This window comes from Misgurnus anguillicaudatus, chromosome 22 (genome assembly GCF_027580225.2).
Source record: "Misgurnus anguillicaudatus chromosome 22, ASM2758022v2, whole genome shotgun sequence".
NCBI lineage: Eukaryota > Metazoa > Chordata > Actinopteri > Cypriniformes > Cobitidae > Misgurnus > Misgurnus anguillicaudatus.
In genome coordinates, this window is record NC_073358.2 from 12,048,474 (window position 1) to 12,072,373 (window position 23,900).

The 23,900-nt window shown below is 36.9% G+C and overlaps 1 protein-coding gene across 1 annotated transcript in view; it reads right to left on the reverse strand.

Moving 5' to 3' along the window:
• Nucleotides 1-22,654, reverse strand: part of pcsk5a (proprotein convertase subtilisin/kexin type 5a) — a 38,435-nt gene extending 15,781 nt beyond the window's left edge. Inside the window, exons 1-27 of the mRNA XM_055200957.2 lie at nt 22,327-22,654; nt 20,098-20,202; nt 19,737-19,850; nt 19,471-19,605; nt 17,479-17,555; nt 17,001-17,089; nt 15,703-15,875; nt 15,074-15,286; nt 14,664-14,764; nt 14,164-14,267; nt 12,655-12,772; nt 12,304-12,492; nt 11,651-11,787; nt 8,945-9,052; nt 8,618-8,720; nt 8,338-8,528; nt 8,037-8,121; nt 7,846-7,949; nt 6,266-6,404; nt 6,065-6,180; nt 4,502-4,604; nt 4,113-4,249; nt 3,759-3,959; nt 2,295-2,363; nt 2,113-2,155; nt 1,048-1,190; nt 552-752 (exon numbers count right to left, since the gene is read on the reverse strand). Coding sequence (XP_055056932.2) covers nt 552-752; nt 1,048-1,190; nt 2,113-2,155; nt 2,295-2,363; nt 3,759-3,959; nt 4,113-4,249; nt 4,502-4,604; nt 6,065-6,180; nt 6,266-6,404; nt 7,846-7,949; nt 8,037-8,121; nt 8,338-8,528; nt 8,618-8,720; nt 8,945-9,052; nt 11,651-11,787; nt 12,304-12,492; nt 12,655-12,772; nt 14,164-14,267; nt 14,664-14,764; nt 15,074-15,286; nt 15,703-15,875; nt 17,001-17,089; nt 17,479-17,555; nt 19,471-19,605; nt 19,737-19,850; nt 20,098-20,202; nt 22,327-22,488 — 3,460 coding nt within the window. The 5' untranslated portion in view covers nt 22,489-22,654. The remainder of the gene's footprint in view (nt 1-551; nt 753-1,047; nt 1,191-2,112; nt 2,156-2,294; nt 2,364-3,758; nt 3,960-4,112; nt 4,250-4,501; nt 4,605-6,064; nt 6,181-6,265; nt 6,405-7,845; nt 7,950-8,036; nt 8,122-8,337; nt 8,529-8,617; nt 8,721-8,944; nt 9,053-11,650; nt 11,788-12,303; nt 12,493-12,654; nt 12,773-14,163; nt 14,268-14,663; nt 14,765-15,073; nt 15,287-15,702; nt 15,876-17,000; nt 17,090-17,478; nt 17,556-19,470; nt 19,606-19,736; nt 19,851-20,097; nt 20,203-22,326) is intronic.
• Nucleotides 22,655-23,900: the final 1,246 nt, after the last annotated feature.

Here is a 23,900-nt window from a genome sequence, read left to right on the forward strand (position 1 = left end):
CCTTACAAAATGAACTATTATTTTTATTTACATTAGATAGACCTTACATCGAAGTCATCGCCATGTTTCTATAGTAGCCCTAAACAGACAAACTGTTCTATAGAGCGCGTTTCGTCCCTACGTTGTCTCAGACAATGACGTGTTTGTCCCGTGGGGCTATCATAGCTTCACATGCTATGTGTTTCGAAATTGAGGGGTGAGCTCTCGACTGAGCCATTGGTTGTAATTCACAATCTCACCACTAAATGCTGCTAAATAACCTATGGACTTTTAAATGATTAATGATCTCAAAAATCCCTCCCCAGTTCATCAAGACTGCTTGTTCCAAAATCTAACGTTCTGAAACTAGGTCTAGGAGGTATTTCACTAAATGTAAGATATAGGTAAAGTGTTTGGCAGCAGCAGCTGCAGCTCTACATAACCTTTTGAAGGATCTCTAGAACCTCATTTAAGTACATTACTCGCTTGTGTGTCAGCGCAGTTGTGTTTTTAATATGACTTCTTTGAAACTTTCAAGATTGTTCATTTGTGATGTAATGTGTGGTTCTTACCTGTAAGGTATGTCTGTTTAGGGCAGACATCCTGTTCAGACACACAAGCCCCATTATCAAGCGTCAGTCCGTCACTGCAGGTTTCACAATCACTGTCCTCTGGTCCACTGCATGTCCTGCAGTCTGTGTGACATTCTTCACACTCCTGAGAATCTTCATCACTATAAACGCCATCTGGACATTCCCGCACACACTTTCCATCTGCAGGCCCATATTAAACTCACAAAATATTTCAGGCGAACTAATAATGCAAAATAAGTTTCTTAACTTTTCAAGATATATGCATGAAAAAATTGCTTGAGCAGGACATGTTATCAGAAATATATCCAAATCAACCAATCAAAATTAAGTATTTAAGAGAGCCATGTATTACATCTTGAGTTAACAACAAATTACTTGACGTTTAAAAGTTGTAGTTAGGCCATTTGGTTCATACAGTATGGTTTCAGGCCTTGACTAGTGGCCTCAGTAAAGTAGGGAATTTTAAACATCTAACCTGAGATAAACAGGTCAGCTTCACACCAGTAGCATTCCTCTTCATCACAGCTGACACAGTCATGATCGCAGGACACACAGGTCATGGTCTCCTCCACCGTGTAGGTCTTAGCAGGACAGTGTTTATAGCAGCCTTCCTCAAACCTGTGCAACACAAACACACAGTTGAAGTCACATGTCATCAAAAGCCCGGGATACACTGCACAATTCTTTGCTGTCCCAGACGAAAGATTGGCATTGTGAAACAATCGCCGCGATTTCTGTGATCGTGGCTCTTCATCGGTGGTCTTATGCCATACAGTGAGAGTGGGTCACCGACGTCCGTTTCCCAAAGATAGCCTACGATAGTTTTCTAACAGCGTCAGAAATTCAGCATGATCACCGCACAGTGTGTTTGCTGCTACGACATGCGTACTGGTATTTGTTTACCACGAGTGCATGCTGGTGACAGTGCAGTAACGTGTTACACAGCCGCTGAAGCTTCCTTGTCATCATCGTACAGTCTACATGCTTGTCGTACCCGAGTTTAAACGATCCATGCTGCACAGTGTGATAAAGTAATGATCTTATAGGAGGGCAAAAATCCGGCAGTGTATTCCAGGCTTAAGACAGGAGTTTTTAAAATAGTTTGAAAAGAAAAGTCAAACCCCATTTGGCCTAAATTATTTACAATTATTTAATACATTTATATATAATTTTTTTATATAAAATTCAAAGAAATTTGAATGTTTAACTTAAATAGCATTTTTTTAATCCATTTTATCATTATTATCAATAGTATCTGTCCATTCTTCATGAATTTAAAGATTTCTAATGTGTAATGGTCACATTCCGATGTAACAAATAATATATATATTTTTATGATTAATTGTAATTAATTATTTGATTTTATCAACTTACAAACCACCCTGCAATTTCTGTGGTTCACGAACCCAGTTTGGAAATCTAAGACATACTTACAACAGCAAATCATTACCAGATCGTACTAGAAGTTTTCTGTTGGGTCAGTAACATTTAGATGCACATATAAGCAAGCATGTAGCTCTCTTTTTCAAACACTTCTTACTTGTAATATCCTTCAATGCAGGACAGACAGTGCTTGGGATTGTCTGGAATATATGAAGCAAAATGCCAATTATGTTTGTTAATCCAGGTCATAGTGAAGTGAGAAATCTGATTTGGCCTCTGTTGCAAATAAATCAAAAGTCATTCATTTATAAATAAAAGACCAAAAAATAATTAACTTACAAAGAACACATTTCTGACATCCCTCTTCACATGACATGCACACATCATATTCTGGGTCTTCCACCTCACCTACAAACACACAAATAACATACACTCACATAACACTGAACCATGCACCAAACTGTGACAGTAGTCTGTAAAAACCAAGCTTAAGTAATTTTTTGTGATATACAGTTTTCTAAATAAAATCATCCTATATAATGTATAGAACTTTCGGTAGCACTTTATTTTACAGTACGTGTTACCTTGTACATATATGGTAAATAAGTTGTACTTACCGATAAATGTGTGGTACTTACTTTTAGGTATCTACATGGTAATTAATTGGTATCATTACTGTACTTACCAGTGGTACATACTTGGTAGTTATTATGTAACTCTAGATAAGTACTGGTTAATAACAGATAAATACTTATAGTGTAGGTATATTGCAACCAACGAGAAACACCACTGTACTTACAAACAAATGTACAATATAAGTATTTAGTATTTACAGGCAAGTTAGGGTAAATGACAGGTATTTATAGTGAACATATATGATAACTAATATCAAACACTACTGTACGTACAAATTGTATATACATGATAAGTGTGTGGTACCTGTAGGTAAGTGTACGTTAATGAAAGGCACATATGTGTATGTGTACTGTAACTAACAAGAAACACTACTGTACTTACAAATTGTATATACACGATAAGTGTGTGGTACCTGCAGGCAAGTGTAAGTTATACTTATACCATATGTATATGATAACTAAGAACAAACATTACTGATGTGCCATTTTGGTAATCAGTATCTTTGTCCTTTAAACCAAGCATTAAACAACCGTATGCATTATCTACTGGGTACATTCACTAGTACGTCCATGGTAACTGCATGGAAACAGGACTGTAAAATAAAGTATTGATTTTCACACAGTTATTACATAGGACCTACCACCTAAGATATAGCATCATATACATGTCACTGTGAGGCAAACCCAACCATTGAATAACTACTGGGTACATTCACTAGTACACATTTATTGGGTATATACAATTTGTAAGTACTGTAATGTTTCTCGTTAATTACAATATACCTACACTATAAGTATGTATCTGTTATTACCCAGTACTTATCTAGAGTTACATAATAACTTCCAAGTATGTACCACTGGTAAGTACAGTAATGATACCAGTTAATTACCATGTAGATACCTAAAAGTAAGTACCACACATTTGTCGGTAAGTACAACTTATTTACCATATATGTACAAGGTAAGTACACATACTGTAAAATGAAGTGCTTCCGAACTTTCTATGAAAAAATATATTTTTAGTTACTAATTATCTTCATTGTATTGAGTAAAGTACACTGCACTTGAGAACTTTTTGTGTTTTAAAGAGAAAGAAAATTATGCGCACACATGAGTAAATAATGACAACCATTTCATTAACTGTACAGTAAGGTTAATGAAGCTTTACCTTCTCCACATTCAAGCGCATTACAGACTCCATCATTGAGGAAGAATGAGTCTTCACATCGGATGCAGTGGGTCACAGAAGAACAGACTTTACAGTGTAAAGGACACGGCTCACATGCTTTCAGTGCTGTGTGGAAATAACCTTGAGGACACGCATCCACACACTCACCACCATACAGGTAACGGTCCATCCCAAACTTATCTACAAATAAAACACACAATTTAAACAGTCTAAATAACTTTGGCACACCTCAATAGGGATGTCTGTTTAAAAAACGTACCAGCCATAAAGCAAAGAATACTGTTTTGAATTTGCTTAATATATATTTTGTGTGACAAATTATTTAGTTTTTACCTGTATCACAGCTGGTACAGTTAGCAGGTCCAGCATCTGCACACTGGGCACAGGTGTGATCACACAGATGACACTGCCCACTAAATGGGTATTTCCCATTTGAGCATCTGACCACACAGTGACCCTCATCCAGCCAACTTAACCAGCAAGAAAAAAGAAAATTCAGAATCAGTAAAAGTGGTGGCTGGTTTTATACAGTAGTTGATCCAAAAAGGTCAAATATGGAGCTCAAAATCTGGAACCACTCTGTGCTTTTCCACAATAAAAAGCTAAAATCTTGCAGGTCTCGTACCATGGAACCTGTAACATCTTAACTTTATGTAAACTTGAATATACATTAACACATTGTTAATCATAATGTCAACATGTAGTCAAGAAGGATTTCTCACTGTGTGTTGGGGCAGCTCAGACAATCATCAGCCATTGGGCCTTTACATTTAGTACAGGACACATCACATGCGCTGCACTCTCCACTCTCAGACTGATATTCTCCTAACACAAAAACACAAATTAAAATGTGACATTTAAGCAATATCGCTCGAGTAGGAGTGTGATATAGCTCTATATCATCACGGCTGTGATTAGGCCAGAGGCACGAGGCCGCAGGCCGAGTGCCGGAGGCAGTCGCAGCCGTGATGATATAGAGCTATGTCGCACGACTCCGAGAGCGATATTGCTTTTATACAACAGTTCGACGGCACACGTTTGAAAAAAGAAAACTAGAAAACAACAACGGAGTTATTTTAAAAGCCTCTTTGTTTGAGAACTACTTCTTCCGCCACGGATTTGAGGGCGGGCAGAATGACAGGTAAAACTTTCGGCTGCTTTGAAGCTCATAACAACTCAATGGACGGAAAAGCCGTTACTTTATATTACCGTTTCTTGGTCACAAAGTGTAGTTTTAAGATTAGTTCAGTCGAGAATGTATCTGTATTATATTTAAATCTGCAGTCGATTAGTAAAGATAGCGCCTGTTTGAACGTTTGCTTAGTGAGATTCGGTACAAATGAGAACCAAAGCATGAGCGGACATCAGTGTTCACTCGCCCGCTGACCACCGCCCTCTCTGGGCTACATTTCTGACAGAGATACCCCGGCTCTCATGCTGGCCTTGTTTGTTTATGATCGTCAAAAATGAGATCAAATCAGCAGTATTTGGTGTCATGATCAAACTAGTACTTGTTTTTTTATTCATATTTAGTGTCTTTTGTGTTGTTATTGTTTTGGCGCGAGGTAAAAGTTAATAAAACTATACTTGTGAAACGTTACTATTGCTTTCTCATGTATTCTTAACGCGATACGAGCACTCGATTATTATTATTAAACTTTGTTCTTGTCAGTACTATACAAAACGGTTTTTTATAAGTGTCAGAGAGATGTTTTTGCATGCTGCTTATAAATATACCAGTGGCGATATCTCATAACATGTTTTAATAGTCACGTCACGATAAAGTAAATGATCAATGTCCACATTTAAAAGCTGCGGGGCTTACCTGCAGTTCCACGGTGTTTTCGCGTTCTGATAAAAGATATAGCTCCAGAAAAAAACGAGTGTTTATATTCCTCTTTCCAAGTGTTAATAATCCACACGATGTGACAAGACATTTCTCCCATTAACTTTAACGTAACATCCAAGAGCGCTGATCTTTGACGGAATAATACTTCTGATTGGGGATTCACAGACTGATTTATGAGCTAGTAAACTAATGAGACACACACACGGAGAGTGATTCACACAGCGCGTCTGTGTTTTTCCATTCAGAGATGAGCCTGCTTAGGACCTCCATTCACTAGGTGGCGGAATAATACTAAAGGTGAAGCGGTTACAGTGCCGTTATCAGTACAATATCGTATAGCTCTTAGCCAATCAGATTCGAGAACCAGAAAGAACTGTTGTATAATTGATAATAGATTTCATAAACACGTTGTAAATTCTTGAATAATTCAACTTACCATCATTACAGTTGTGGCTCAGAACACAGAGTCCGCGCTGTAGTGTGTGTCCATCCACACATTTGCTACAGTTCCCTTTACCTGGCCCAATACAGGCTAGACAGCTTGTGTCACACCTACACACACACATTCTCCAAAATCAAAATGGGACTAAAAGATTATGACAATGAATGGAAATGTAAGAGGTAATAGCTTACACACCTTTTGCACATGCTCTGAGTCTCTGTGCTGTCTGTGTTCAGCTGAACAGCATAGAAACCCTGACTGCAGGTGGCCAAACATCTCCAGTTCTCCAAAAAGTAACCTTCAGCACAGCGAATACATGACTCTAGACCTGCAGCTGTACAAAACCCATACAATATCACAACCTGTACATATTGGTACAAACAACCTCAACATATGTAAAACACACAACAGCATGATAGCAGATAGTTTGAAGAATGGCTTTTATCGACAGATACCGCTTATTTGCAGATATATTTCCTCTATTAAAAATAAACATCAGACACTTGTTTTAAATGTTGGGAGCCACTTTAAATAGGCAGTGTTGATAAAATGTGTTAACGTAGTTGTGGGGTCATTGCACAACCCTGTATTACGAAATTATGTACCTATAGTCACGTAATTTTGTGAGTCTTTTCCGTAACACTGACACGTTTTTCCACCTTTTTTGCGTGAACATGTCACATATTTCTGTTTACGTTTCACTGTTTGCCCTATTTTCAAACCATTGATGCTTCGGTTTAGGGTTAGATTTGGTGTTTGCATTAGGATGTCACTTTAAGTATTGGTTTCAACCTTTTTTCATGATTTATTTTTTATGTTTTATGATTTATAAACTTTTGTCACCTGGCATTAGGGTTATAGTTGGGTTTGGGTAAGGATGTCATTTTATGTCAATCTAACCCTAAACCGAAGCGATAATGGTCAGAAAATAGGACAAAACAGTTGAGTAACAACACTGAAAAAAATGATTCATTGAATTTAATCAATTTTTTGAAGGTAAGTGGTTGCAATCAATTTATTTAAGCTATACAAAAAAGATTAGTAACGTAAAATAAAATATAAAACTTTTGTTTAACTGTAGCTTAAATGGATTGATTGCAACCACTTACCTTAAAAAAATTTATTAAATTCAATGAATCATTTTTTTCAGTGAAATACATGACAGTAAAAAGTAAACAGAAATATGTGACATGTTTACGCAAAAAGGCGGAAAAACGTGTCAGTGTCACGGAAAACACTCACAAAATTACGTGACTTTAAGTACGTAATTTCATGATACTGGGTTGCATTGCAAGCTTTTTGTAAGTGTTTTAAATTGATTTATTGACTTTTTTTAGCTTATATCAGGTATTTTTTCATGTTAAGGCCCATTTTAAAGACATTAAAAGCTATTTTATCCCACTAATACTTATTTACATTTGCGTTTATGCATTTGACAGGCACTTCTATACAAAGACTTACAGTGCATTCATTTAACATTTTTTCAACTGTGTATTCCCTGAGAGAGAACGCATGATCTTTATGATGCTAACTCAATGCTCTACCAATTGAGCTACAGGAACACTGAGTAATTGTAAAGATCTACTTATGGATTTGTGTTGTATTTGAGTCATTAAATAAAATTCCAACTGGATCCTTTAGAATCCGGTCAAAATTCCAGTGGGAATCCTGTATGCATCTGGTTAGTATTGTGTAACTAGGAAAGCACACCATAAACTACATGGAGCAGAATTGATAGAAATAGAAATGATGTGTTGTGTTTATGTTGATTGTACCAGCACATGTAGCACAGGCTGGATGGCAGCGCTCACACGTGTCCTTGGGCTCATTGTAGTAACTGCCCACCTCACAACTCTTCTGACATTGGTTACCCACCAGACTAAACAAAACAAAAAAACAATCATCACTGATCAGACACTGCAACATATTGTTACCTTATTCACGCCATTGAAAAGAAGTTTTTTACCTGGTCCCCTCAGAGCACTCTGTGCAAATGGATGCTGACGTACATCTCATGCATTTTTCACTGCACTTCTTGCACACGTTGTCTTCTGCATTACACACACAAAATTGTTACACAAAAGTTTCGTCATAGTGGGATAAGATCTACAGACTGTAAAAAATATGAAAGAAATTGTTATTTTTGGAAATGTTGACTGAAAGGTTCTTCGGGAACTAGTCTACAGTGTAAAATCTACAAACAAAAGTGTACAGTCTACAAACAAAAAACGAACAGTCAAAGCAGAGTCACCTTATATCAGACTTACCGTAGTTAAGGTAGTAGCCATCCACACAACTGGTCACACAGGTGTTCTTTTCCTCATCCAGATGGTACCCAGGCTTACAACCTGTGCATTGATCACTGCGGCTGCCCAGACATGAATTACAGGATGAATAGCACTTTTTACACCTCTTCCTATCACCCCAGTAACCGACCGGACATTCAGACACACAGGTGCTGGGCAAACAGACAAAAGAAGACCTTCATTCACACTCTTGGTTGTTTCATTGCTATCCTATCTCTTACAATAAAGAGAGCTGGCTGACCGTGTATTGTTTTTAAACTTTAAGAAAAAGTGCAAGCAGGAAACACATTGGTGGGGTTGAGGTCCTTCACAGCCATCATCACTACATTCTGGGTCACACGAGCCTTATGTGGAGGAAAGGAAAGAGAGAGCCAATGTGTAAACCTATCCACAGACTGCAACAAAAACTATTGTTCACTAAACATCTTTGACTTTTTGATTTCCAGTAACATCCTTAAGATAAGATTGACCATTGCCTTCTAATGGCTAATATGCACAGCATTAGAAATATGTATATTGTATAATATGTATTTTCAATTGTTTGTCCCATAGGCTTGTACATATTCACCATTGTATTCCTCTGTGATGTCGTCTTCAGCAGACCGAGGCTGTTCATGTCGAGAGTATGGATGTGTGGATGTTCCATAAAGCACCAGAGACCACTCTATTAGTTTCCCTGATGTGGATAATAGAGAAAAACTAATAATGGTGAACTGTCACACAAACAATGCAAGCAACATGATAAAGGCTGTTATAGTTGATTTATTCTTATTAATTGGACATCTTTACCATAGCCATTTTCTACAGTACATGCACTACAATGCACTTACCCAATACAATATTGAAAGTACTTGAGCTTAATATGGGTTATGTTCAGAATTGATACTTAGTAATTACACAGCTACATTGCAAGTATAATATGTACAGTGAGGAAAATAAGTATTTGAACACCCTGCTATTTTGCAAGTTCTCACACTTAGAAATCATGGAGGGGTCTGAAATTGTCATCGTAGGTGCATGTCCACTGTGATAGACATAATCTTAAGAAATCCAGTTCCCCTGCTTAAACCAGCACATGTCCAGGCCCTTCTTAAGTTTGCCAATGACCATTTGGATGATCCAGAGGAGTCATGGGAGTAAGTCATGTGGTCAGATGAGATCAAAATATAACTTTTTAGTCATAATTCCACTAAACGTGTTTGGAGGGAGAAGAATGATGAGTACCATCCCAAGAACACCATCCCTACTGTGAAGCATGTGGGTCGTAGCATCATGCTTTGGTTTTTTTTTTCTGCACATGGGACAGGGCGACTGCACTGTATTAAGGAGAGGATGACTGGGGCCATGTATTGCAAGATTTTGGGGAACAACCTCCTTCCCTCAGTTAGAGCATTGAAGATGGGTAGAGGCTGGGTCTTCCAAAATGACAATAACCCGAAGCACACAGCCAGGATAACCAAGGAGTGGCTTTGTAAGAAGCATATCAAGGTTCTGGCATGGCCTAGCCAGTCTCCATACCTAAACCTAATAGAGAATCTTTGAGAGAGCTCAAACTCTGTGTTTCTCAGCGACATGCAGGCCAGAAACCTGACTGATCTAGAGAAGATCCCTCCTGCAGTGTGTGCAAACCTGGTGAAAAACTACAGGAATTGTTAGACCTCAAACAAAGGTTACTGTACCAAATATTAAGATTGATTTTCTCAGGTGTTCAAATACTTATTTGCAGCTGTATCATACAAATAAATAGTAAAAAAAATCATACATTGTGATTTCTGGCTTTTTTTTCTAGATTATGTCTCTCACAGTGGACATGCACCTACGATGAAAATTTCAGACTTCTACATGATTTCTAAGTGGGAGAACTTGCAAAATAGCAGGGTGTATACTTATTTAGGGTCAAATACTTATTTTCCTCACTGTAAAACAGGATTGTACAATAAAGGGTGACCATCATGTTCAACATACACATACTGTACTACTGTACTTATTGTATAACTGTGTAATTACTAGGTACCAACTGTGAAACTAATCTATAATAGATGCATGTATTTACAAGTATTTTGTTGGGTAACTACTACACTCTAAGTGCATACTGTAAAGTACTGTAAGATAAACTGAAATGTACAAAACATTTGTGATTTTACTATAATCTTTAAACATTATTTTTTTATTTATGTCGTGTTTTACAGTAGGAATATACTATGGTGGTACAGTACCTTGGGATTTTGTGAAGTACAGAACATACAAATACTACTTCACATGTTGAAGAGCATACAAATGCAACCATAAATGAATATAAAGAGCTCAGACGCAAAACTCTCAGATGCAAAAAAGTGCATGTTTCCTTGAAAATTTGCTTTTTTAGGAGACTCTTAATGGATTCTGCCACCAAAAACAATATTTCTGAATGGTCTGAGGCCGGATTAGGGCTATTAGAAGTGAAAGAATATACATGCCGAAAGCATTCGGTAAATATCAATATCTAATTTTTTGACGGAGGTGGTGCTCCTCATATGTTAATCTTTCAGTTCTGTGGTATAAAACACAACATGGTTTTACAGGTATACACTCTAAAAAAATTTTTTAACCCAACAACACAACAACAACCCAACATTGGGTAATTTTTAACCCAGCATGGGGTAATTTTTAACCCAGCATGTGTTCTGTCCAATATTTACCCAATATGGGTAAAAAATAACCCAACAATTTTTAGAGTGTAGTGACCCAGCCCAGCCTCACGAAATGTCGTTATATAGTCACATAATTTTTTGATTCTTTTTTCGTGATATTATCACGGATGTAAGTGTTTTTTCGTGGTCGTGTGGCGATTTCCTGTTTTCGTGTGGTTGTCGCGTATTGGTTGCTCAACTGTTTTGTCCTATTTTCTTACCATTGTTGCTTCAGTTTAGGATTAGATTTACATAAAATGACATCCCTACCGAAACCCAACTCTAACACTAACGCCAGGCGACATATAAAATAATAAATCAGAAAAAATAGTATAAACCAATATATAAAGTGACATTCTAATGCAAGCACCAAATGTAACCCTTCACCGAAGCGACAATGGTTTAAAAATAGGAAAAAGCAGTTGAGTAACCAATACGTGATAATCACACAAAAACAGGAATTTGTAATACAATCACGAAAAAACATGATAATATCATGAAAAAAAGAATAAAAAAATTATGTGACTATATCACGAAACCTTGTGAGACTGGGTAGAGTGATCATATCAATGGAATTGAACTGCCACAGAACTTGTGTACTGTACCTTGAAGTCGGTTGTTTCTTCTTGGAGAGGGGGCATCTCTGATGTCCAGAATCCAGTCTCCTGCTGGTCTTTCACCCCAGCAGTGAGTCGTCATAAATTCCCACTTATGAAAGCCCTCATTGGAGTGATCCTTTGCTCTGATCCCAACACAACAACAGAACCATTAAGACCATGTTTCGTTTGACAAAACCTTTTTGTTATAAACTGCTGCTCTGTCAATGGAATTTTTGGTAAAATTAGAAAACTTATAGGGGCGGTTTCCAGGACAGGGCTTATCCTAGTCCCAGACTAAAGTGCATGTTTGAGCTGCCTTTATTTAAAAAGATTTTGCACTGACATTTCTTGACATATATCAGTGCCATTGCTTTGTCTCAAGATGCACACCAGTATTATTTCTTGTACGGTATGTTTGTAAAAACTACTTTAATGTCCTAATATAACTAAGGCCTAGTCCTGGATTAATCTAAACCTGTCCGGGAAACTGCCCTGTAAAGCTTTTTATACTCTAATACTCTAATAAATTAACTTACAGCTAATTTTCTGGACATTGGAGTTTTGTGTGAAATTGTGATACTCAAGTAAGTATTATATGTATTTTTAATTAATTAAATTTTATTCTGTCTGACTGATTGATCTTTTCACTGTATTTGTACCTGTTTGCAAGAAGTTGAGACCTGGTCCCAGATGGTGATGTCAATGTGATTGACAGGTCTCCACGGTACGGATGTGTGATTGTAATGCGTACAACAACATGCTCCAGATAGCTCACACGCTGCAGACGCTGAGCAGAGCAGCCTGAGGACTTATACACAGACCTCAACACCCTCTCTGGACTTATGATCCTAAGATAGAGAATGTGTACCGTAGAAATTGTATAGTATTTTTGAGCACTCCCTTAAAAATATTAATGTGACAGTACCATGGCACAGTATTGTATATGCTTGTAATACCATGGTATTATAATATTCATAATCGTTCTGAAAATAGTTGAGTTTTCTTATTACCTGGCATTAGGAACTTGGTTCTCCTCACATATGTGTTGAGGAGGCACCTGCTTCCAAGTCTCTGCCTCCTTCACCATGGCCTCAGCATCCATCAATCCAAACCCGTAAAGATGACTAACTGTACGACAGCCAATACACTTTATAAGCCACTGTTTTACCAAACAGCCAATGAGAGCACACTTTGTTTCCATTGACTCTGTATTATTCCAGTTCATATTGTATATTCTATGCACTAACTTTATGCATACAAAAACTGTTGGCAGCTTAGGTCAAGTTCTCATGACGTTCTACTAAAAAACATTTATTTGCTATAATTGTTTATTTAGTGCACAGGGGGTTTTAGATCACTTTAGACAAGAATAAATGCACACTTCAAAGTAAATAAAATGATGCTAAACAGCACTAAAAGTGGTTCAATTTGTAATCATAGGGGATTCCAATCATAGAGGAACCAAGTGTTATACTGTAGCACTAGTAGCCTACCAATCTTTTGTCAAATGGCTCTATGTGGAATCATAGGTGGTTCTATAGCACAACTTCTACATACTCTAGGTGCTATATAGCACTTAAATTGGTTCCCCTATTGCAGTGATGTAGTACTCGAGAACGATTTCTGCTTTCTCTGACTCGTCTTGGACTTGTTCCTTCAAAGACTCAGTCTTGACTCGGTCTCGGACCACAGTGGGAGGAGAAGGACTTGTAATTTAAGACCGAGTCCTCAAGACCAACTCGTTTTTTTATGTTCATATAAAAAACCACACAACACATAACAACAATAATAATAAAATGCAATGTTGACGGGCATTATTGGAAAATTACATCCCATAAAATTGGGAAATATTGGAAAATGTTATAAAGTAGCTAAGCCTACTAATTTAGACATACCACTAGAAATTTTAATTTGCTCTGCATCTCCATACTAGGATTAAAAAAGTCAGGGTGGGCTTAACATGTTGATGACAGAGCAGCACTGTTGAAGCAGTTTAGAAAAATAGGCAGAAGATGATGCATGCAGTAGGGATTTTTTTAATGATAGTAAAAGCATAGTCCATATTAAGACATTAAGACTGCTTCTCTAAACAATTCCCAATCTAGCTTAGTCTGTAGGCCAAACTGTTGATAATTAACTAGGGTGATATTAAATCATGAATATGAAAATTTATATGTTTTTGTGGTCTTGGTCTCGACTCGGTCTCGACTGTATTTGAAAACCAACGGACTCAGTCTCGACTCGGTCTTGACCCTTTAAAGACTCGGCTTTGACTCAGACTCGGCAAAGGCGGTCTCATCTCCATCACTACCCTATTGCAAGCCAATGAACCACTTTTAGTGCTATTTAGCACCATTATTAGAGTCTATTAAGAACAGTCAAAGATTAACATTTTACACTACCTTCACTTCATGATCTGTCTGAACTTAAGTGTGTTTTAGACATTTTGAAAATGGTTGTTATGCCCAGTTAATAAATGGTGAATGATGTAAATCAGTGACGTTTCATAGAAATTCTACCATCATATCCAGCTCCATTGCTCTGCCAGTCTGAGGCGCTCAGGTGACCACGTCGAGATGTTTTTACTATGATGTGCTGAACGTCCCTCCAGGTCAAAGATGGGCTGATGTCAAAAAACAGAGCCATTATTTTATTACATGCTCCCATATCATATTTAGCAAGGATACACTGGTGATTGTAGTTTGACAATCACATTTTAATTATCTGTGGAATATTATAACATGAATATAGTGTCATTCCTTGCATTAGACGATGAAATTAGCCATGCATTGGAACTGCAACCCTTTAGGTACTAGACCCAAATTTAATCCAAAGTTTTCAAACTAGAAGAGATAAGAATAACTAATTGAATTCATTGCGTTATACTATACTATTTGGTGTTAAGCGAACCTGAATAAGTATTTTACCCTTGCAAGAGTTTCACAGGTAGCTTTAGAACACCATACTGGATACCCGATCTGACAGATTAATTACCACATCTGCAGACTTGACTGCTTACTTTGCTTCAAGTGTTAGAGCAATGATTCCTGCAGCCATGGGTGCCGATGCTGAAGTGCCAGAGTGCTCATCGGTGCAACGCTGCCTCAAATCTGTTGTCACCTGAAAACACATACATTTACAGGAACAGTCATACACTCTTAGAAAGGATGTGTTAATTTTTTACACATCTTTGTGCGTAACGCTTTTAACACATGTGTAATTTTAACACATGATGTGTCATTTTGTGTTGATTTTGTGTTAAAATGTGACACATGTTGTGTTAAAAGTAATTACACAATAATAATACAGAGATAGGTGGATTCTGGGACAACGCATTTAACGCACAAATGTGTTGTTCTAAGAGTGTACCAGGCCAGCAATTGCCCACAATGCATTAACAAATCAATGACAGTACATGAAATGACTCACAATGCCCAGGCTATTGCTATCCCCACTGCTGTAGGTAATTGCGAGAGTAGAGGCACATTCTTCCAGGTACCATGGCTTTCGACCACTTTGAGTGGTGCTGCCAACAGAGATGGTGTAAATGCTGTTGGTGTAACCGTCACATGAGCAGTGGTCTTGACTTTGGCCACCATTACCTGAAGCCCAAACAAAAATGGATCCACGCCCCTTTCTGCCCTATATAAACAAAAAGAAAGCCAATTCTTGCACTTTAAATAATGCTGGGTTAATGTTAACCAACCATGGGTTATAATAACCCAGAAGTGCTGTAATGCAAAACAAACACACTCTAAAAATTTTGGGGTTTTTTCAACCCAGCGTTGGGTAAATATTGGACGAACACACTAATTGGTTGAAAATTACCCAATGCATTGTTTTTAGATTGTGTTTGTTTTGCAGTTTCAGCTGTAATTTTACTTGCAACATTTAAGTAATTTTGCAACTGCAATGACAACAGTAGAAGACATGCACAAAATAAATCTGGACTTTTTTGAGGAAAATGGGAGCACTGCAATTCTGGGTATTTATTTGGTTAAACACAAACCATTTTATATTAAAATGTCATCATTTTATTTTTAAGAAAACACACTAACTTTGCGGATTCCAGTCTCCAGAGCAAGTCGGGCAAGGGGTCCTGGGCCATCTACTGTGCTGCCATCATCATCTGGGCCCCAGCTGGAGCTATAGATATCGATATACTGCTGCCTGAGGCTCAGCGACTGAGCTTCCACTAAGTCAGTCATATCACCATCCAGCATACGTACACCTACATATTAACAAAAGAACATGTAAACAACAAACCATACTACAGTTCATTATTTGTCTGAGTAATGTCAGGGGCAAAGTTTGAAAAAAGACGTGTTTTATTCAAGTTCATTACATAATTTACTGTTTTACATAAAAATAAATGGAAATAGATTGCATGCTATATCGCAAGGTCAGACAAAAATCATGGTTTACAGTTTTTTACAGACGCTAGGACACATTTCTCAATACATAGGTCACTTTTGCAAAACTCTTCACACAGTTCTCCAAACAAACTTTCAGCTTGGCAAAGCAGTTCATTTCACATTCAAAATGCACTACAACTACCAAAACACTTTATTCAGGTCTCAAATCAACTCATTCTTCCAAAACACTAGCAAAGGTTGACAGTCGACAAACACACTTTGTCACTCACAAAACAATGACCTAAAAACACTAACAACATGTAGCATTATACAATGTTTTCTCTGTTTATAATTCACTGCAATATATGTTACTGGAATGAATCAGACGTGATGCAGAATTCTTTAATATTTTTAGTTTTTGGCACTCCAAGTAATTCCAAAATACAAGAATTTGTATACACACCATCCACTGATACAGATACAATAGTAATGCTAATCTACTCTGTCTTCTCCATTTGGCCAATTGTTTTTATAGCATTTATTTTTAAGATTTCAAATATATTTCATTAAAATATTAGAAATGTAGCAAATTGCTGTCTTATTCAGTTTTGTATTATGTTATTGTTTTGAACACATGTTTAACAGTTTTGAAAACAGTATGTAAGCATGTGCAAATTAGCCTCTATGTATAAAGAGTTTTGGCAGTTGTTTTGTCTGAGTGAGAAAAAAATCATGAAATTTGAGAGATGTAGTTATTGAATGCGTTTTGTGCCAAAGCAATGATAATTGATCCTCAGTTTAGCCCACGTAGACTTCTGTTGTGCTCACTGTGTGAAGAGTTTTGCAAAAGTGACCTAAGTATTGAGAAATGTGTCCTAGTGTCTGTAAAAACTGTAATAATAAACAAAATCATTGTGATACTGCTGAGCAATATGCTAAAACTGAATTGTACAATTTTAAACTGAACTACAGTAAAAGATTGAACACTCCTGCTAACCTACCTCCAATTTTTGCATTATATGCAATTCCGACTATACAGAAAGAATTGTTTGCAGAGGCAGCCACCACACCAGCACATCTCGTACCATGTCTTTTAAAAAAGCACAAAGAAAAAAACATAAAGAAAGCACATAAAATAAAGAAAAATCTTTATTAAAATTCATGAAGGTTTCAGTTCATGCAGTAAGAGGGAAATACGAGCAGACTATAGACACTGTGTTGGGTCAGTGGAATTTACATTAAATCATAGTTTAGTTTTAGTTACAAGTGAGGTAAACAATAGAAGCAATTAGAACAACACAAGAACAGCAATACATAAGTGCATTAGAACTAGTCTCATAAAGTCTAACACAGTATACAGTACATAGCCAAGGGTTACAGAAAAGATAAGGATAAATAGAAAAAGATATTAAGCTTTGTATTAGTAAGTGAGGTGTTGGCGGAAGAGATGGGTTTTTAGCCAATTCTTAATGGACTGACTTATTTTCATTGGTGGCATCATATCTGGGTGTTGGATCAGGATCATTGCCATTAACATCAAAGCTTGCTCGTGCATCCTTATAAAAATAAAACGACACATTAATGTACCAATTAGCGTTCTGACGACAAATAAAGACTTCACAGTATGCATATCTAATCTGCATGTGCATCCTACACTATTAAATCATATTAATGATGGAAAACAATTGGTAATTCATATTTTGATTGAAAAAACATTTTAATCTAAATGAATTATTGTTAAAGGGGATATTTCACAAGTCTTTTTAATATGTCAAATTAATATGTGGTGTCCCCAGAGAATACATGTGAAGTTTTAGCTCAAAATAACCCACAGATAATAAAATTGTCACTTTTGGTGCTTTTCCATTGCATAGTACCCCACGGTTTGGTTTGGGTCAGGTCGGGTCAGCTCACCTCACTATGGCTTGGTTAGCTTTTCTATTGAGTTTAGTAACACTTTATAGTGGGACGGATTATAGGCATGTCGTTATATTTGCGCTTCCTAGCTGTGACATCATGTGAGAGTGTCATTGTACGTTCCCATACATTCATTTATTTCTCAGTCCGCCACAAAATTAAAATTTACCACCACAAATAGATGTTTGCATATTGCGTTCATCACTACCTATGTTTCATGTGACAGTTTCTGTACAAACACCCATGGCGGCGGTCGACGCGCTCTGCTGAGCCTCATTTAAATTGCATTTAAGCATATATCTGAACTTGCGCATCGCGAATGTGCCGCCACAAACTGTCTGGAAAAAATCTGTTATGATGTTCCTGATTCACAACCTGTGGATGTTTTTCATCCCTGAAAGGGAGTTTGGAAATTTACAGCAAAGCACAGATGACAAAATGTTTATTCGAGACAACGCAAGCAACCATTAAGGTACAGCTAATCTTTAACATATATACGCTGGTAGTGACGATTCTCTCAGACCAATCAGTGATCTACGGTTTTTTCGCATCATGTTTTGGTATCAGCTCGGTTCTCTTGGAACCCCGATCAGGTACTACGTACTGCACCCAGTGGAAAAGCTCCCAAAAGTAAGCTGACCCGACCAAAACAGTGGGGTACTATGCAATGGAAAAGCGCCATTTGTAGGTGCAAGCTAAAATGTACCATTTTTGAGTGTGTCCTTTAAATCAAATAAGTTGATCTCTGCACTAAATGGCAGTGCCATGGTTAGATAGTGCAGATCTGATTCAACAACCAATTTTTTCACATAGACTGTAAAAAAAGATGGACGACGCCCGTTCGCTCTCTTCCATTGGTGAAAAGTGAAGCCTTCAGTGTCCCGATACGACACTGACATCTTGGGTCTGCGCAGTAGCGATTTCGGGACCAGTCATGCGTAGTAGTGAGTAGGAACTTAGGAAGTAAAGCCGCGAAAGCAAGGCCCGGCCATCGCTCTCATAGAATGCGCATATCACAGCTGTCAATCATGACGTGACACCACCATTTTTATAGCATTAAATAACTAACTAAAAACAAAATTATTTTAAAAACAACAGCTTGATTAAAACTACAGTAAATGACAGAAACCAGCTAAGGAAAAAAGATAATTGAAGTGTAATTAAATTGTTTAGTTGGTCTCAAGTCTCATTAAATAACATGGGGAGGCGAGGTTCATGACCTATACTGGGACCACTCACTGGGGGGGCGATCGAGACGTTTTGGCTTCACTTTTCATGGCTTGTGTGGCACGCTTGTTTTTTCATATGCTTGCAGAGAATGGTTTACCAAAACTAAGTTACTGGGTTGTTCTTTTACACATTTTCAAGGTTGATAGACACACTGGGGACCCAATTATAGCACTTAAACATAAAAAGTTGTTTTCCAGATATTGACATTAGCCTTTGAAGAACATATTGTTTGACTAATAAAAATCTTTAAGCAGATATCTCATGTTCTGTTTCATAAAACTGATTGATTTATTCCCAACAATCTCATTACATCAATGCACTTACATAGTTTTGCTTGAGGTCCGGATGCTGTCTTTCTATACCATCATCCAGAATGGAAACCACGACCCCTTTCCCAGTGTAGCCTCTGTGCCATGCTGCCTTGACATTCATGTCTGTCAGACAGTTCTGGTCACAGTGCTGTTGAATATGCGTAGCACATTTTGAGTTGTTTTTCTTTTACAATACAATGCAACTATTTCACAATTGTTGATGGACAGTTTTTCATTATGAAGCAGCATGCAGTAAATGAATGGAAATTGCATACTAACAATATACCACATGCTGTCCCATTTGGGGTCATTGAAGCTGGTGGTGTATGTTTGGTCCATTGTGTCGGTTCTTTTTGTTCTCTTCTGAACCACCTGTTGTTGGATCCACTCCACCTTTAATGTCAGGGACATATTTATGATGTTTTCTGCATGCATATCAGACTTCACAGACCACAGTGTATTAAATAAATGATTAAGGGTAATTATTATTGTCTCGTTTAGTTTGAGGTGATCCATGTAGTTCGGTGTCCCGGTGTCTTAACCTGTTTTGGAAGTGTGTGTGGTATTTTTTAGGCAGTGTAATCTATCTAATTAACTATTCAGTGGTGTCTCAGTGACTGGAGATACACGATCTTTATACCTTGGTCTCCATGGCAATAAGACTGTGGTTTCCTCTGCTTTCAACAGTGGATCGTTTGAAAGTTCCAGTATGCAAGAACTGGTAATGGTCCACCAGTCCACCAATCTGCAAATGGAGAAAAAGAAGATTGCATTTTTGTTTTTAAAACATATGCCACTGTTTAACCTCAACTGACAAATATATAAATTATGTATCCATCGCTGACGTATGCCTTTGAAACAACAAAAGGGTTATCCTACACCGCTGATAGACTTACCATCAGAGGCAACATGAGCTACCAATGCACGATTCAGCTTAAACTTTGGCTAATGATTGCTCTTTGACACCCGGTGCAATGACATTTTTACACGTATGTTGGGCAAAGCAACTAAACAGTGTTTTGCAGTGAATCATATTTAAACATTTTGAGTGAGTTTAGAAAACAAAAATCTTAGTGATGCTTGGTAAAAATGGTGTTGTCTGTTAAACAAAGATTAAACAGTTAGATACAAGAGCCAGTGCACCACACATTGGATCAAATTAGAAAGATAAACCTTTTAAGAAACATGGAATAGGCCTAGTAAAGAAAAGACCATGGTAATACCATGAAATGTTCTACCCAGTCTCACAGGGTTTCATGATATAATCACGTAATTTTGCGATTCTTTTTTCGTGATCGTACAACGAATTCCCGTTTTCTTGTGATTATCACGTGTTGGTTACTCAACTGCTTTTTCCTATTTTTAAACCATTGTCACTCCGGTTTAGGGTTAGATTTGGTGCTTGGATTAGAATATCACTTTATATATTGGTTTATACTATTCACTGTAAAAAAAAATCAGTAGAAATTGCAGCTGGGTTGCCGGTAACTTACCGTAGATTTAAATTTATGTTATTACTGGCAACATTTTGTTCAAAGTTAAATAAACATTTAATATTTAAAAATCTTTGTCTTTACAGAGTAAAACTAAAAAAACAGCATCAAGCAAATCATTCTGGGAAACAAAATCTGAAGCAAAAAACAGAAAAAGGTTGATGATGAAATTTTGTTCCCAGAATGCTTTGCATGAGGCTGTCATTGTATAGTTTTATTCTGTAAAGATAAAGACTTGTTAATATTTAAAATCTATTTAACTTTGAACAAACTCTAGCCAGTAATTAACATAAATTTTAATCTACGGTAAATTACCGGCAACCCAGCTGCAATAACATTGTAATTTCTACTGATTTTTTTACAGTGTATAGCATGGTATTTACAGTGGCACTTTTTGTAAATTTCCAGCCCAGTCTCACAAAATTTCGTTATATAGTCACATAATTATTTGATTCTTTTTTTCATGATCGTATAACGAATTCCTGTTTTTGTGTGATTATCACGTATTGGTTACTCAACTGTTTTGTCCTATTTTCTTACCATTGTCGCTTCAGTTTAGGGTTAGATTTACATAAAATGTAAATCCCAACCCAAACTCAACTCTAACCCTAACGCCAGGCAACATATAAAAAAAAGAATCTACAGTACAGCAAATAATGTTTTAACCTTCTGACCTTCATATTAAAACTGTAACTCTTTGTAGGTGTAATATATAATTCAAATGGCAGTAATTGACATTTTCACAGTGCCATGTTACTACTTTTTGGTAGCTTTTGTAAAGGTATTGTGAAAGTAATCAATATTGAGTTCATTTTAGTATAATAGTAATAGTTAAATAGTTAAATATTATCTTTTTTATCAATTACCATTTTTTAAAGAATTTCAAACAGGAATGGCATAATTAAAGTAACATACATACTCATCCTAACACATTAACAGTTTACTCTGTAAACAGTGAAGTTTTTTAACAGTAACACTTCACAATAAGGTTGTATTTATAAACAATTAGTTAATGTATTTGTTGTAATTAGTTAATGCATATGCTAACATGAACTAACAATGAACCATACTTATACAGCATTTATTCATCTTAGATTAGGTTAATTTCGGCATTTACTTATACATTTATAAAATCAAGCATTGTAATTGTTAACATTAATAAATTTACTAACAGTAAACTAACATGAATAACTGTATTGACTTATGAACTGACAATAACAAGGATTAATACATGCTGAAAAACTATATTGTTCATTGTTTGCTCATGTCAGTTAATGCATTTACAATTTTTTACTAATACGACTTTATTGTAAAGTGTTATATTTTCAGCCTTAAGCAATTTTTAAATGTCAAAACATTTGTAAAAGTGTACATACCTGTCCCATGTTCACAAATCCATATTTTTCTGCAACAAGATTGGCAACATCAGGACCTCCTGTAATTTTAACCGCCCAATGGTTTGTATATAACCTTGTCTGGACATATTGAAGTCCAATCCCAAGAAAAAGTGCATATGGAAAAATAGCTGTAGGCATCATCTTCAAATGGTTATGATCACCACTTTACACAGGACTTTATCCGGATTCATCTGCCAACAGTCCTCATTAAAAAGTTCTTATTAAAAAGTGACTTGACATTTTCTGCAATACAATGTACCTAAAGACTTTTAAATTAGTTTCAATAGTTCCTGAGGGATCTAGGTTAACCGGGTGAGTTCTGCTCCACAGTGATGAGTCCACTACATTGCCTGTGACACATCGTCTCCAGTTACAGTCCTATCAGTTTCTACAGGTGTACTGTGTGTTCTTTCAGCAAACAGGAAACACATGACATGACATAATTATTAACAAATAATAACTAATGGACCTAATACACAAATATTATATCATAAATTACATGAATCCTTGATTACATAAATATGCATTACTTAAAGCATCCATTTTAGTAGTATTTGTATTTGAAGTATATTGAATTATTTGAAGATGTATCAAATCTTTTTCAGGATTTTTTAAAAGCGTAAAATATAAGATCTGGTGTTAAAATTATTGTTAACACATTATTTTAAGGTGTCTGCCACGAAGGTCCGACGTCACTAGACCCTTTATTGGTGGGTTTTAGCCCCGGAAATTCCTGCACAGTTCCCCTAAAATTTGTGATTTATTATAGAATCTGTACACAAATCATGATCATTTTAGTCCCATTTAAGGGCTGGATTTACTTAATGGGGCAAATTAGCGTGAGTGTGCAATTGTGTCCTTAGTTCTGTGCAGGATCATTTTGTATTGTTCTCTTGTCCGTGTAGGTTCTAGTCAACCAATATATTGTCAAGTTTATTGTTATCTGTCTTAATATCATGTTTCATGTTGTGTACCCCCTCGTGGGTGTTTGTTTTGTGTTTTAAAATAAAGTATTTTCTGTTCTCTTAGTTTCTACACTGGCTGCCTTTTTCAGTCAAACCCTCGGCTTAGCCGCTGTCATGTTTACCTCTGCTCATGGGATGGCAGAGCCCGCGCAGCCACAGCCGGAGCCCTCACAGCCGGAGCCCGCGCAGTCCACGCAGCCAAAGCCAGTGCACTCCACGCGGCGACAGCTGCGTCCTCGCCCCGCACCCCCTTGGACAATATTCTTTACCTCATGGACTTAAGTGTGTTTAGTTTTGTATTTTATCTTGTTTTTGGCACCTTTTGTTATGTTTTATTCTGATGTGCTCTTAGTCTTGTCATGTTAATTATCTGTCATGTTTTCTTGTCTTGTGTGTTCCCTTTTGGGACGCCAGGTGGCATCCCTTGAGGGAGGGGTACTGTCAGGACTTTGCCTTGAAGTCTTATGTTATATTTGTATTATGTCATGGTGGCAGGGTTCTGGCAGTCCCAGGCTTTATGTGGAGGCTCATGCCTTGTTTACTGTGGCATGTGCCTCCGGTGTCTTGTCTTTTGTCCCCGCCCCCTCG